This window comes from Macaca thibetana, chromosome 9, assembly GCF_024542745.1.
Source record: "Macaca thibetana thibetana isolate TM-01 chromosome 9, ASM2454274v1, whole genome shotgun sequence".
Classification (NCBI taxonomy): Eukaryota; Metazoa; Chordata; class Mammalia; order Primates; family Cercopithecidae; genus Macaca; species Macaca thibetana.
The window spans coordinates 110,346,418-110,358,964 of NC_065586.1; the positions used below are offsets into that span (position 1 = coordinate 110,346,418).

At 40.9% G+C, this 12,547-nt stretch overlaps 1 protein-coding gene across 4 annotated transcripts in view; it reads left to right on the plus strand.

Moving 5' to 3' along the window:
• The window catches only part of TDRD1 (tudor domain containing 1), a 54,767-nt gene extending 44,649 nt beyond the window's left edge, over window positions 1-10,118 (plus strand). For 3 of the 4 annotated variants that reach the window (XM_050803097.1, XM_050803098.1, XM_050803100.1), the window contains exons 22-25: window positions 1,760-1,927; window positions 2,784-3,011; window positions 3,616-3,662; window positions 3,744-10,118. In XM_050803097.1, the coding sequence (XP_050659054.1) occupies window positions 1,760-1,927; window positions 2,784-3,011; window positions 3,616-3,662; window positions 3,744-3,836 (536 nt within the window). In that variant the 3' untranslated portion in view covers window positions 3,837-10,118. The remainder of the gene's footprint in view (window positions 1-1,759; window positions 1,928-2,783; window positions 3,012-3,615; window positions 3,663-3,743) is intronic. The other variant, XM_050803099.1, reaches the window with a different exon arrangement.
• Window positions 10,119-12,547: the final 2,429 nt, after the last annotated feature.

Genomic DNA, 12,547 nt, shown 5'->3' on the forward strand with positions numbered 1-12,547 from the left:
ATGTTATTCTGGATTCCACAAACTTCGTATGTTTTTTCCCCCTTTCTGGAACAGTTAGTGTTCTCTTCACCTGTTGTGAAATTTATGATGTGACCTTAGTATGGTGTTTCTTTTTCTACTATTTTGCTGGGCACTCAGTGGGTGGACCCCTTAAGTCTAGAAATTCATGAGCTTCAGTTTGAGAAACTTTCCTGAATTAATGCTTTTAGTTCCTTTTGTTTTCTGTTCTGTTAGGAGCTCCAAGTCTTCTAATGCTTAATTTGGACTCTTCTGCTAAATGTCCTCTTCTCTCATCTTTTTTGTTTTTAAAGAGATTTCCTCAATTTCACCTTCCAACTTTTTTAATTTAGGTTTTCATTTCTATCACATTTTAAATTTCAATAGCTTTTTTTTTTTTGGTTTTTCATGTCTATGTGTTTTAATACTACCCTGTTCTTTCAAGCGTGGAATGTATTTCTCCAAGGATATTACTGTCAGTCTTCTAATGTTCATTGTCATGTTCCTCCTTTGCCTTGGTTTCCCTAAGGTCCTATTTTGTTTTGGTCTCCTCTGTGATGTTAGAAGCTTTCTGCAAATCTCTGGTGATCCTGTGCGGTTCCTGTATTTAAGATGGGGCACTGAGAAGTTACTGGGAAGTTGCTTTGAGAGTGGGCAGGGGCTTATCCACTGGTGGCCTTCACTGTGGGTGATCTGGCTCTGCCATTTCACTGCAGACTCCCAGTGTCGCCATCTTGATGGGCTGTCACATGGGCTGGTTGCCTCCTGCCTGGAGTGCACAGCTTGCCCGCCGGTGTTAAACTCCCCCTGGTCTGCTCTGCCTCATGCTCTCCAGTCCATGGCCACTGTGGTTCATTGTCTCCGGAGAGGAAACCTCCAGTCTTCTGCCCTCAAGTAGAAGCATTATTAAAACATGGGAACATAAAGCTCACCATTCTCTTTAGCAACTTAAAAGTAGGTGTTATATGTAAATAAGTGTATGAACCAAAGCCTGTTCAGATGTCTTTGCAAGTAACTCTGCTTCCTTGGCCAGTCATTTCCAACTCCATCTTAACTCCTAATGTTGAATGAGTAGCACCAGTCGTTGAGACTTTAGGGACTGGGGATTTGTGACGCGAGCTGGGATGCTTTTTGGCTTCCCCATTGCCAACTTTGGTTGAGGTACCATGGCTCTATTAAATCATTTTCATTCAGACATCTGCTTTCCAGCTTCCAATATTCTGTGGTCTTTTCTCTTGTTCTCTATTCTTGTGGTTTTACACATTAAAAAAAAAAAGATCCTGTTAGGGATTGGGCCCAGTGGCTCACGCCTGTAATCCGAACACTTTGGGAGGCTGAGGCAGTAGGATAACTTGAGTTCAGGAGTTCAAGACCAGCCTGGGCAGCATGGCAAGACTCTATCTCTACCAAGAATAAAAAATTAGCTGGGCATGGTGATGTATACCTGTAGTCCCAGCTACTCGAGAAGCTGAGGTGAGAGGATTGCTTGAGCCTGGGAGGTGGAGGTTATAGTGAGCCAAGATTGTGTCACTGCACTCCAGCCTGGGCTACAGAGCCAGACCCTGTCTCAAAAAGAAAGAAAAAAAATTCTATTACATTTTACATAGGAGTGTAGAGGTAAATGCTTATATTTAGTTTGAAGTCTAACCAGAAATTTTGGCATGGATTTTTAAGTGACGTAAATATAACTATGGATAACCATCTTAAAGTAGGAGGAGTCACTGACTGTCAATTCTTACCTGAGATTTCATTCTATTTTCAGGTGATGATTTTTGGTATCGTGCAGTTGTTCTGGGGACATCAGACACTGATGTGGAAGTGCTGTATGCAGACTACGGAAACATTGAAACCGTGCCTCTTTGCAGAGTGCAACCAATCACCTCTAGCCACCTGGCGCTTCCTTTCCAAATTATTAGATGTTCACTTGAAGGTAGACAGCTAAGTCACTTTCCAATTTAGGTGTCTGGGTTTTGTTTTGTTTTTTTTCCTCTTTGTGTTTCCTAGCTCTAAGTCTGAATCAAATGGGTATTTCCAGTAAGTGCCTTAATGTTTTTAAATATTAAGAGTTTTCAAATCAGTTTCATATTCTTTATTGAATTCTCACAAAAACTATACTCAATGAGTCTTTGTTTTATAGATTAGTTTCAGAGGGCCAGGGTTCAGAGATTCGGTTTGCCCCAGTTGCTGAGCTAGTAAGTGGCAGGGCCAGGATGTGAACCAGGGTGTCTGGTGTCTGTGAACCAGGGTGTCTGACCTCTCATTTGGGGTCTTTCTGCTTTGTCACATCTCTCTTTAGGGACTAAAGGCATTCAGATGACACCATTTTTGGCTACCTTATGCATAATAAATCATATATTCAGCTCCTTAGTTGAAATTTGAATAAAGTGAACAAAAATACTTAAAGTAGCTTTTTAGTGTCGCTCCTGATGTCCTTATGCAGAGGACTTGCAGATAATACCATACCAGTTGCTTCATGGTCCTCTTAGGTTTTGACTCAGAGTTGGAAAATTATCTTTGTTGTGTGTTTCTCCTGTTGGAATATATGAGGGACAGATGTGTCTGTTTCATGCCCACTAGTCCAAGATGAGTGCTTGATGCCTTGTTAGGTGATCAGTAAATATGTATTGAATAAATTTGCCTTTTGTAATGCAACAGCAGTAGTACATGAAAGCATACCTAAATCCAGCTGAAGTCCAGTAAGCCTTTTGCTTATTATTCTTAGATAATTTATCCAAATTATATCTTTTTAAAAGGGACTAAAAGACTGTAATATCCATTTTTTCCAGGGTTAATGGAATTGAATGGAAGCTCTTCTCAATTAATAATAATGCTGCTAAAAAATTTCATGTTGAATCAGAATGTAATGCTTTCTGTGAAAGGAATTACAAAGAATGTCCATACAGTGTCAGTTGAGAAATGTTCTGAGAATGGGACTGTCGATGTAGCTGATAAGCTGGTGACGTTTGGTCTGGCAAAAAACATCACACCTCAAGGGCAGAGTGCTTTGAATAGAGGTATTCTTTTCAAGTGTTATTAATAACAGATGTTAAGTGTGAGGAATAAGAGAGAATCAATTTAGTTGACTTGACCTTTTCTCACTCCCCGTGCCATACTGTCTCCTCCTCCTCCACAAATCCAGTGGTGGGATTCTGATTCCCATGGCTGCCGGGGAGGGCCTCCTTGATGGAGGCAGTCCTCCGAGTCCAGATAGTCCTTAGATCAGACTTGTCAGCACTGCTGTGGGAATTGACACAAAGGGCTTTGAAAATGCCAGGCATTCTGCATGTCCTTATTTCCAATTTACTTTTATCCTGATCAAAAGGAGAAGTCATAGTTTTGAGATTCCATCTTCTTGGTGCTTCATAAGATGTATGTTTAACAGACCTGGCCTCAACCAAAAAGAGAGATGATAGACAGCCGAAACCTTGGAGACATGGGTTGTTAATGTAGTCAAATTCAGACCACGGTAGTAGATCGTCTCAGAGCCCAAATGGATCCATCCAGGTCTCTGTAGTCGGAACCCATGCACAAGGGGGAGAGCTATCTGTATGTTTAGACTCTCAAGTTTCTTCTTTACGTTGTATGTTACCTAATGGCTTATTTTTCTTGTGCTTTTAGAAAAGATGTATAGGATGAAGTGCTGCTGCACAGAGCTACAGAAACAAGTAGGTAACATTTCCTTTAAGTGAAATTATACTCTTAACGTTTTTAGAAATTAAATCATACGGTTTCTTTTTCACCCACAGGTTGAAAAACATGAACATATTCTTCTCTTCCTCTTAAACAATTCAACAAATCAAAATAAATTTATTGAAATGAAAAAACTGTTAAAAAGTTAAGTAAGTTAAATTGTATGTTTTCGCCTCTTTTATGATCACCAATAGGACATCTTCAGGCATATTGTCAGGATAGAGCTCACGAAGTGAAACCTATTGTAAGGCTGTACTTTTGTGATTTAATGACGTGAGGTTTGGTCGTAATGCTTCTGCTGTTTTTGTAGGTTTATCTGATTGTTTTCCTTTGCCACTGCTAACAGAACTGAACCCCCAGGGGTATTCCAGTTGTGATAGCCTTTCCTTACTGTTGTTCGATTTTAAGAATGCCTATGTTACTGATACATGGAGGGACTTGTAAAACTTGTTGTGACATAAAGCTTAACCTCAGATCTTTTGTCTAGATTTGAAATTAACTCAGCTCTCACTTGTGCACATTGCTGTAAATATGTTTAGCACTTTTTGTGAGGGGTATCTGAAGGGCCAGGAACAGAGAGTGGGCTGCACTGAGGGTATTTTTCATTTCAAAACAAAACATACTCCGTGCTTTTGGCTGTGGTGATTCTAGTGTCTGGAGAACATACTGGTGAGTTTTAAACCAGTGTTCCTTCCCCTCCACCCCCTTTTTTTTTAAATGTCTGGCATCCTTCGTTGCAAGATGGCTCTCAGAAATACATTTTTGGTTAAGAGCCAGTTAGAACTTGTGATCAGGGCTGGGGGTGGTGGCTTACGCCTGTAATCCCAGCACTTTGGGAGGCTGAGGCAGGCAGATCACCTGAGCCCAGGAGTTCAAAGCCAGCCTGGCCAACATGGCAAAACACTGTCTCTACTTAAAATACAAAATTAGCTGGGCGTGGTGGTACACACCTGTTATCCTAGCTACTTGGGAGGCTGAGACAGGAGAATCACTTCAATCCAGGAGGTGGAGGTTGCAGTGAGCCAAGACTATGCTACTATACTCCAGGCTGGGCGACAGAGTAAGACTTTGTCTCAAAAAAAAAAAAAAAAAAAAAAAAAACCCACAACAAAAAGCAACTTCTAATCTCAGAATAAAGTTGTCCTCCTCACCACGTTGAGTTGTTATAGTTCCAGCCAAAAACAAAGGAACTTTTGTTGGTTAACAAGTTTATGTTAGACTGGAAATAGTTCGAGAGGTGGCTGTATTACTCTTCATGAATCTTTTATGGGTGTAGTGACTCTCAGGAACCAACTGCCAACTGTGTTAAAACGTATCTTTCAAGTGATAATAGACGATTTCTTTGTTTTTTAAGAAAGGTCAACTGAATTATAAGCTATTAATACAAGATCATCTATCTTGATTCTTAAGTTTCCTTTTACACATTTTGGGTTATTACAACTTTCAATCCTTTCTAATACATTGTCTTGATACTGTTTTGTGTGTTTGAGCTTAAAATCTTTTAATCTTTTTTTTTTTTTTTTTTTTTTTTTTTTTTTTTTTTTTTTAGAGATGGAGTCTTGCTCTGTCACCCAGGCTGGAGTGCAATGGCGTGATCTCGGCTCACTGCAACCCCTGCCTCCCAGGTTCATGCCATTCTCCCACCTCAGTTTCCCGAGTAGCTAGGACTACAGGTGCATGCTGCCACGCCTGGCTAATCTTAAACTTAATGGTGATTTTAATTTCATAGATTAAGGAACATGCAATGACATGGATTTCTGGAATTTAGTCCTAGTACCAAGTCATTTTATATATATATATATGTATGTGTGTATATATATATGTATGTGTGTATATATATATATATTTTTTTTTTTTTTTTCTTTTTTTTTTGGATGAAGTCTTGCTCTGTCGCCCAGGCTGAGAGTGCAGTGGTGCGATCTCAGCTCACTGCAACCTCTGCCTCTGCGGTTCACGCCATTCTCCTGCCTCAGCCTCCTTAGTAGCTGGGACTACAGGTGCCCACCACCATGCCCAGCTAATTTTTTTGTATTTTTAGTAGAAAAGTAGAGACGGGGTTTCATGGTGTTAGCCAGGATGGTCTCGATCTCCTGACTTCGTGATCCGCCCGCCTTGGCCTCCCAGATTGCTGGGATTATAGGCATGAGCCACTGTGCCCGGCCACAAAGTCGCTATATTTTTAACCAAGTTGGTTGCCCTGTATGTTCTTCTTATGTGTGTAATAGGCCTTTTTCCTAAGGATATTGAAAGTGCTTACACATACAACTTAAAGTGAAATTTCATTGTTTCTCCATAGGTTTAGGATAGGGCTTAGTAGCTTTCAAATTAATTTGATATAAAGCATAGTAGTTGAACTGGATTTTTCCTTACTGTGGGAATACATAGATATTTTATTTACATTTGAATACAGTGTAATACCTTGTGTTTGGGTAGTGCATATTTACAAAGCACTTTTACATCTATTCACATACTTAATCTTCACAATACCCTTGAAAAGAAAGTAGGACCCATTTTACAGTTAAGGAAGCTGAGGCTCAGAGAGGGTTACAAGACTGTCCAAAATCACACACAGGCTGTGAAACTAGGTCTTACGACTCAAAACAATTCTCTCAACTTCCCTTAGCTGCTACATGTACAGTATCCTTTTAGATCAGATCAGATCAGTTCCACAGGGCATGAAACTAGAGGGTTATATTATGGGAAAAAAACGATGTACAAGGTTGCTTAAGCATTACTTCATTGTGTTGAAAATAGAGCTGAATATTTACTCCTTTAAATTATTTGGTGTAGAATGGGTGTAAATATGTATTTTGGCCAGGCATGGTGGCTCAGGCCTGTAATCCCAGCACTTTGGGAGGCTGAGGTGGGCAGATCGCATGACGCCCAGGAGTTTGAGACCAGCCTGGCCCATATGGTGAAACTTCATCTCTACCAAAAAAAATATAGAATTAGCCAGGCAAGGGCACACACCTGTAGTCCCAGCTACTGGGGAGGCTGAGGCAGGAGAATTGCTTGAACCCAGGAGCCAAAGGTTGCAGTGAGCCAAGATGGTGCCACTGCACTCCAGCTTGGGCAACAGAGTGAGACCCTGTGTAAAAAAAAATAAGTAAAAGACAAACACATGTTTTTCATCATCTCTCTGGAGAGATTTAGTTGTTAATTTGTTAATTTAATTGTAAAATTGCTAAAACAGAAGTGCGGTGGTGATAAGAACATAAAATCCTCTGTAATCTGTTGCTCAAGTGATGTTTCAACACACAAGTTAGTGTCAGATACCTTTTATTTATAAGGAGAGCGTGAACAACTGTATGTTATATTTGTGAAGGAGAGTATAAATGGCTATACTTAGCATATATTATGCTATGTTATTGTGGGTTAATTTTCTTAACTGACAGGTCTGACAAATGCATAATTTCAGTTAAAAGTGAATATTTGGTTTGCTTGTGTTTGAAATTAAAAGCCATAGCAATTGAGTTTTTGTATAAGGCATAATGATAGTTGATTTTTTTCTTTTTCAGAAACAGCCTCTCTCGGAGGTAAACCCTTATGAGACAGGAAACAGCAAAGGCTAGCTTTAGGATAGAAAGTACAGCACCTGTTTTTTTTTGTTTATGGGAACCTTTTTTTGTCCTCTTTCTCTGTAATGACCTTCTATGCCTCTGTTTTTGCCTGCCTGCCATTCTCCTATTAGGTTGGTGGTTTTTATTTTCCTCTAAGTTCCTCCCACCAAATAAGTATTACATAGAAAATTCATACCAAATCTATGAGAATACTGGCAAGGAATACATAGGGGCTTTCTACTATATATGTAACTTTTTATTACTTAAAGATACTGAAGGAAGGGCCAGGTGTGGTGGCTCACACCCAGCACTTTGGGAGGCTGAGGTGGGAGGATCCCTTGAGGCCAGGAGTTGAAGGTTACAGTGAGCTATGATAGCGCCACTGCACTCCAGCCTGGGCGACATATTTTGTCTTTAAAAAAAGAAAAAATAAGTAGTTAGTGGATATGAGTTTTATTTTCTGTCCATTTGAAATATTTTGCAATATTCCCTGCATTCTCTGTCCTCTGCCTCTTCCACATAATGTCCTTTGCTTTCATGTTTGTTACCCTCTCTTTTCCTGTTGACTCAGAGGTCATCAATTTCTTTCTCTCCGTCCTTAATTGGATTACTTTTCTTTTGGCCTTTGGGCACAGAGTCTGACCTCTGGACCACTCTAGCTGGAGAAGGAACTTTATGTTCCCTCCACTGCTGTGTCCACACAGTTAGAAATCTGTAGCTAGTTAGATTTTTGTTGTTGTAGATAGAATTTACTGTTTCTGAAACCCAAATACAGTTATCAGTTTAAGGTTAAAAAAAAAAAAGTATATATTTTTCCTGAAGCATATAAAATAATCTCAAATTCTCCTAAACCACACATATGCAGAATTATGGGCTGGCTGACTTTATTGCCAACCCCAAAGTTTGAATTTTTTCATGATTTAACTCTCAGGCTATGAAACCTAAGATGTTTCTCACCAACTCATAGCAAATACTTAAGACACTTTTTTTTTGTTTTTTTTTTTTTGCTTTTACTGGCAATGTATGTTGTCTAATCTGTTAAATGGAATATTTCCTCATGTAAAAAGTTGTTAAAACACTGATGTGCTTCTGTTAGATAAAAGCTCCCGCTGCTTTGCCCAATAAAATTATTTCACTTCCCAACCAGCTTTCTCTTGTTTTCTTATTGCAGGCATTTTTGCCAATTTCCTTTTCTTTCTTGTACATACTGGGAGAGTTAGAGGCTTAATGTGTTCATACTGTCTGCTTTATTGTAACTACGGAGGAAGTGCAAAAATACGCAATCACACAATTGCCATTTTTATTAAGGAAAATTAGAGAAACAAGTCAAGGAACACAGAAAAATCAGGAGTCAACGTTTGTCTTCAAATTGTAACATTTTATCCTATGGTACTAGACATTTGAATAGGAACTGTTTTAATTAAATGGAATTTAATATTATTTGCTGATTCAGCTAATTTGCCTTGTTCTCCAAAACAGACTAATATCTACAGCACTAGCCTCACAAATAGAGATATGGGTTAAATGTCTCTTGGATTAATTAGACATAGTGGATCATCAGGTATTCCTTCTGAGTAGATTTAACATGTTTCCGATTTTAATGTGCCAGCTGCATGTTTCATTCAATGAATATTTGAGCTCCCGCTATGATTTTGACATTAAGGTATGTGCCAGATTTTTTATTAGGGCCAGCATAGCTCTATCATACCAGCTGATAGGTTCTTCAGATCCCCTCAAAATATATCTGGTTTGGTCATAAGTACAGTAGAGCTTCAGTCTTGAGATCCCCTCAAAATACCTGGTTTGGTCATAAGTATGGTAGAGCTGAGACCATATATCTGAACAAATGATTTAGTCTTGGGTGGAGGCCTCGTAAATATTAAATCTTATCCAGTTTGCCAGGGAGGAGATTTCTATCATAGGAAAAGTGAACTCCTGGGGGTTGACAAGGGGAAAAGGGACATTTTTGATACGCTTCTTGTTTTGTTAAAATTCTTTTGCTGCAGCAGCTAGAAATGTAAAAGTCTCAAAATTGTGAATGAGGATGATTACTATTCTGAAATTGATCTCGCTTGCTATGTAATAACAGCTCCAGAAACCAACACATGAAGATCCTCACCAGTGGGGACCCTAAGCTGCCAAATTTTCAGAGAGAAATTAAGTCATTGTGAGGCTCACTGCTGAGAGACTGTCAGCCACCAGCAATAGATAGTTAGTGTTACCTAATAGGCTCCTCACCAACACAGCTGCCTGGATTTGGCAAGTTGAGCTCTTCTGGGATCAGCCAAAGAGGACACCTGGGCTCCTCACCAGTAGGTGGTTTTGTGGCCCAACTTGCATCCAAATAGCTTTTAATACAAAATTGTCAGAGTGGTTGTTTTTCCAGATAAAGGAAATTGGAGAGTAACCTGTGATTCTAAACATGCAGGCAGTTAAGAAAGAATGGTAGAATGGTTTTGCTTGCCGGAATTAAGGTGGTGAAGTTCTGTTAGAAGTAAGGTTACCGCCCAATCTCACAGGGTGAGAACTGCACATGGCTCACCCAGAGAACCAACCATTAACGTTCTGGTATTGCCCTATATACACGCTGCAGTCTGGTTTTCCTAGGAAAGTTCGTGCATTTTGGCTATAGCTTCGGATAACCTAGAACTGGCTTCATTTAAGGTATTAGCTAGCTGTGGCGCCTTAGCCATTTTTTCCATGCTTGCTTGCTTCCCTTAACACCCTGAGGGGATGCCGTTTTTAACACCTTGTGGTGTTAACCTTTTGATGAAGAGGCCCCTATCTCCTGTGATGAGAACCTTCCAGGAAGTGAGACAGACTCTGATGCTTATTATAAGGCAGGAGGAGCCTACTCTGCCTCCAGGGTACACCCAGATGGCTCTCTAAATGTGTTCCATGAATACTTAGTTAAAGCAGACATGTGAAAACTAAAATTCATGATACTGGGAGTTTGGAGAGGAGGTGGAAATAACATGGAAGTACTGACAGGTTGAGGTAGAGCACTTACAAAATTTCAAATGTTGGCTGAGTGATTATTACACAAGCCTGTGCCTTTGTTCCATGTTTACTTGATTCAGCCAGAAAGCACGTTTCCCAAAAGCAAATCCAATACAACTTTGTGCATAATTCTCACTGTCTTAAGTAGGAGCCGGGATGAATGCATTAACCCTTAAAACAATTGCTGCCTGTTTCACACCTAAGTGGCTTTGGCTTGTATTTCTGCTCCTCACGTCCTGTGTCTCTCTCTGCCCCCAACTTTGTTCTCCTTGTTCTTGGCTCCACAGTCAAGAGCCACAGACCAAATTAAGCTCTGGCTTAATTTGCCGCTTGTTGAGCACCTCTGAGTCAGGTTCTTTGTTTCCTCGGGGATGGTTTCTTTGCTGTTTAGTAAGTACTGTTTCCTGTTCTTTTATTTCTCAATAAGAAGGCTCTGATTAGTGGCTACTATGTGGCTTCTGGAAAATATACAACTCTTGCCGCTCCATTAAGCATCCTCCTTTTTGTCTGTTCGTTTCATGTGTGCTTTACCTTTCATCATTTGAGGGACTGGATCAGAATTTTAGTTGGGATTCTACAGAGTTAGGAACTGTTGTACCCATCACCCTTTATAGGTCAGGAAACTGAGCAATCCAAAGTTAAGTATCTTTTCTGTGTTTCAAAGCCAGTAGGCAGGAACCCACTAATCTCTGAAGCCACGGTCACTCTACTACAATGGGTGCCTCTGGATGATGCATGTCACCCAGTGTGGATGTCTCCATTTACCCCTGAATGAAATTCAGTCACCTCTGTGTTTACACTGTCTCAGTTTACACTGAGACTGTGTTTACACCTCTTGTGTTTACAGCTGAGACAGGGCAACTTGAGAAATACCATAGAAGGTGTCAACTGAAGAATGAGAAAGTTCATTAATTTGGAAAAGAGAGCTTTATTTTTCATAAAGGGTGGCTACTGGCAGGGTAGCTATTGCTACAGTCTGGGAAGTGTAGCCTCCAGCCGGAAACCAGAAACATACTTCCAGGTTGAGAAAAATAAGACAGGAATTTATGCTGAGTGGAGTGGCCAAATAATAAGCTATAGGAGGAGTCATAAATATTTATGAAAGGAGATGTGTGTGTACAGTTAAGCTTCATGCCTCTTCATGGGTTGCATGTACAAAAAATGGTATTAGCACAATTCTGGGGTGGAGTTTTTGGCCCTCTTAGGTCAAAAGGTGAAGCAGAGGACACAACCCTCATGGTGCATCTTCTGTAGACTAGCCAGAACCACTCTGTGGTCCGTTGTCTCTTAGGAGTGCTGGTTGCTTGGTTTGTTGAAACCTTAAAAGGAAGGGGCAGCATCAAGTGGTTGGTTCATGTCAATAGTAGAGGCCAGGCCAGGCGCAGTGGCTCACACCTGCAGTCCCAAAACTGGGAGGATCCCTTGAGTTCGAGAAGTTCAAGACCAGCCTGGGCAACAGAGCACCTCATCTCTACCCAAAACAAGAAAACAACCAGTGCAATGGTACATGCCTGTAATCCCAGCTACTTTGGAGGCTGAGGTAGGAGGACTGCTGGAGCCCAGGAGGTCCAGGCTGTGGTGAGCTGTGATTGTGCCACTGTCCCTCAGCCTGGGGGATACAGTGAGACCCTCAAAGATAACAGGGCTGGAGCAAGTCTTTCCCAAAGGGCTGGTTTCTGTTTAACCCTTAAGAAGGAAGGTTGGTTACTATGGCTCATGCCAGTAACCCCAGCACTTTGGGAGGGTGAGGTGGGCAGATTGCTTGAGCCTAGGAGCTCAAGACCAGCCTGGGTAACACAAGGAAATCTCATCTCTACAAAAAAAAACCTGGTATGGTGGCATGTACCTGTAGTTCTAACTAGGGAGGCTGAGGCAGGAGGATTAATTGAGCCCAGGAGGTCAAGGCAGCTCTTGGCTGCAGTGAGCCAAGATCACACCACTGTACTCCAGGCTGGGCAACAGAGCAAGACCCTTTCTCAAAAAAAAAAAAAGAAAAAAAAAAAAAAACCTAATGGCTGATAGTGAAGGAGCGGATATAACAAGCTGTGTCCCACCTCTCTTCCAGTCATATCTGGGAACTCTGCTTTTAAGATTTATCCAGATCATTTAAGATCAGGAGTTCGAGACCAGCCTGGCCAACATGGTGAAACCCCATCTTTACTAAAAGTACAAAAATTAGCCGGGCCTGGTGGTGGGCACCTGTAATCCCAGCTACTCGGGAGACTGATTCATGAGAATTGCTTGAACCTGGGAGGCAGAGGTTGCAGTGAGCCGAGATCCAGCCACTGCACTCCAGCCTG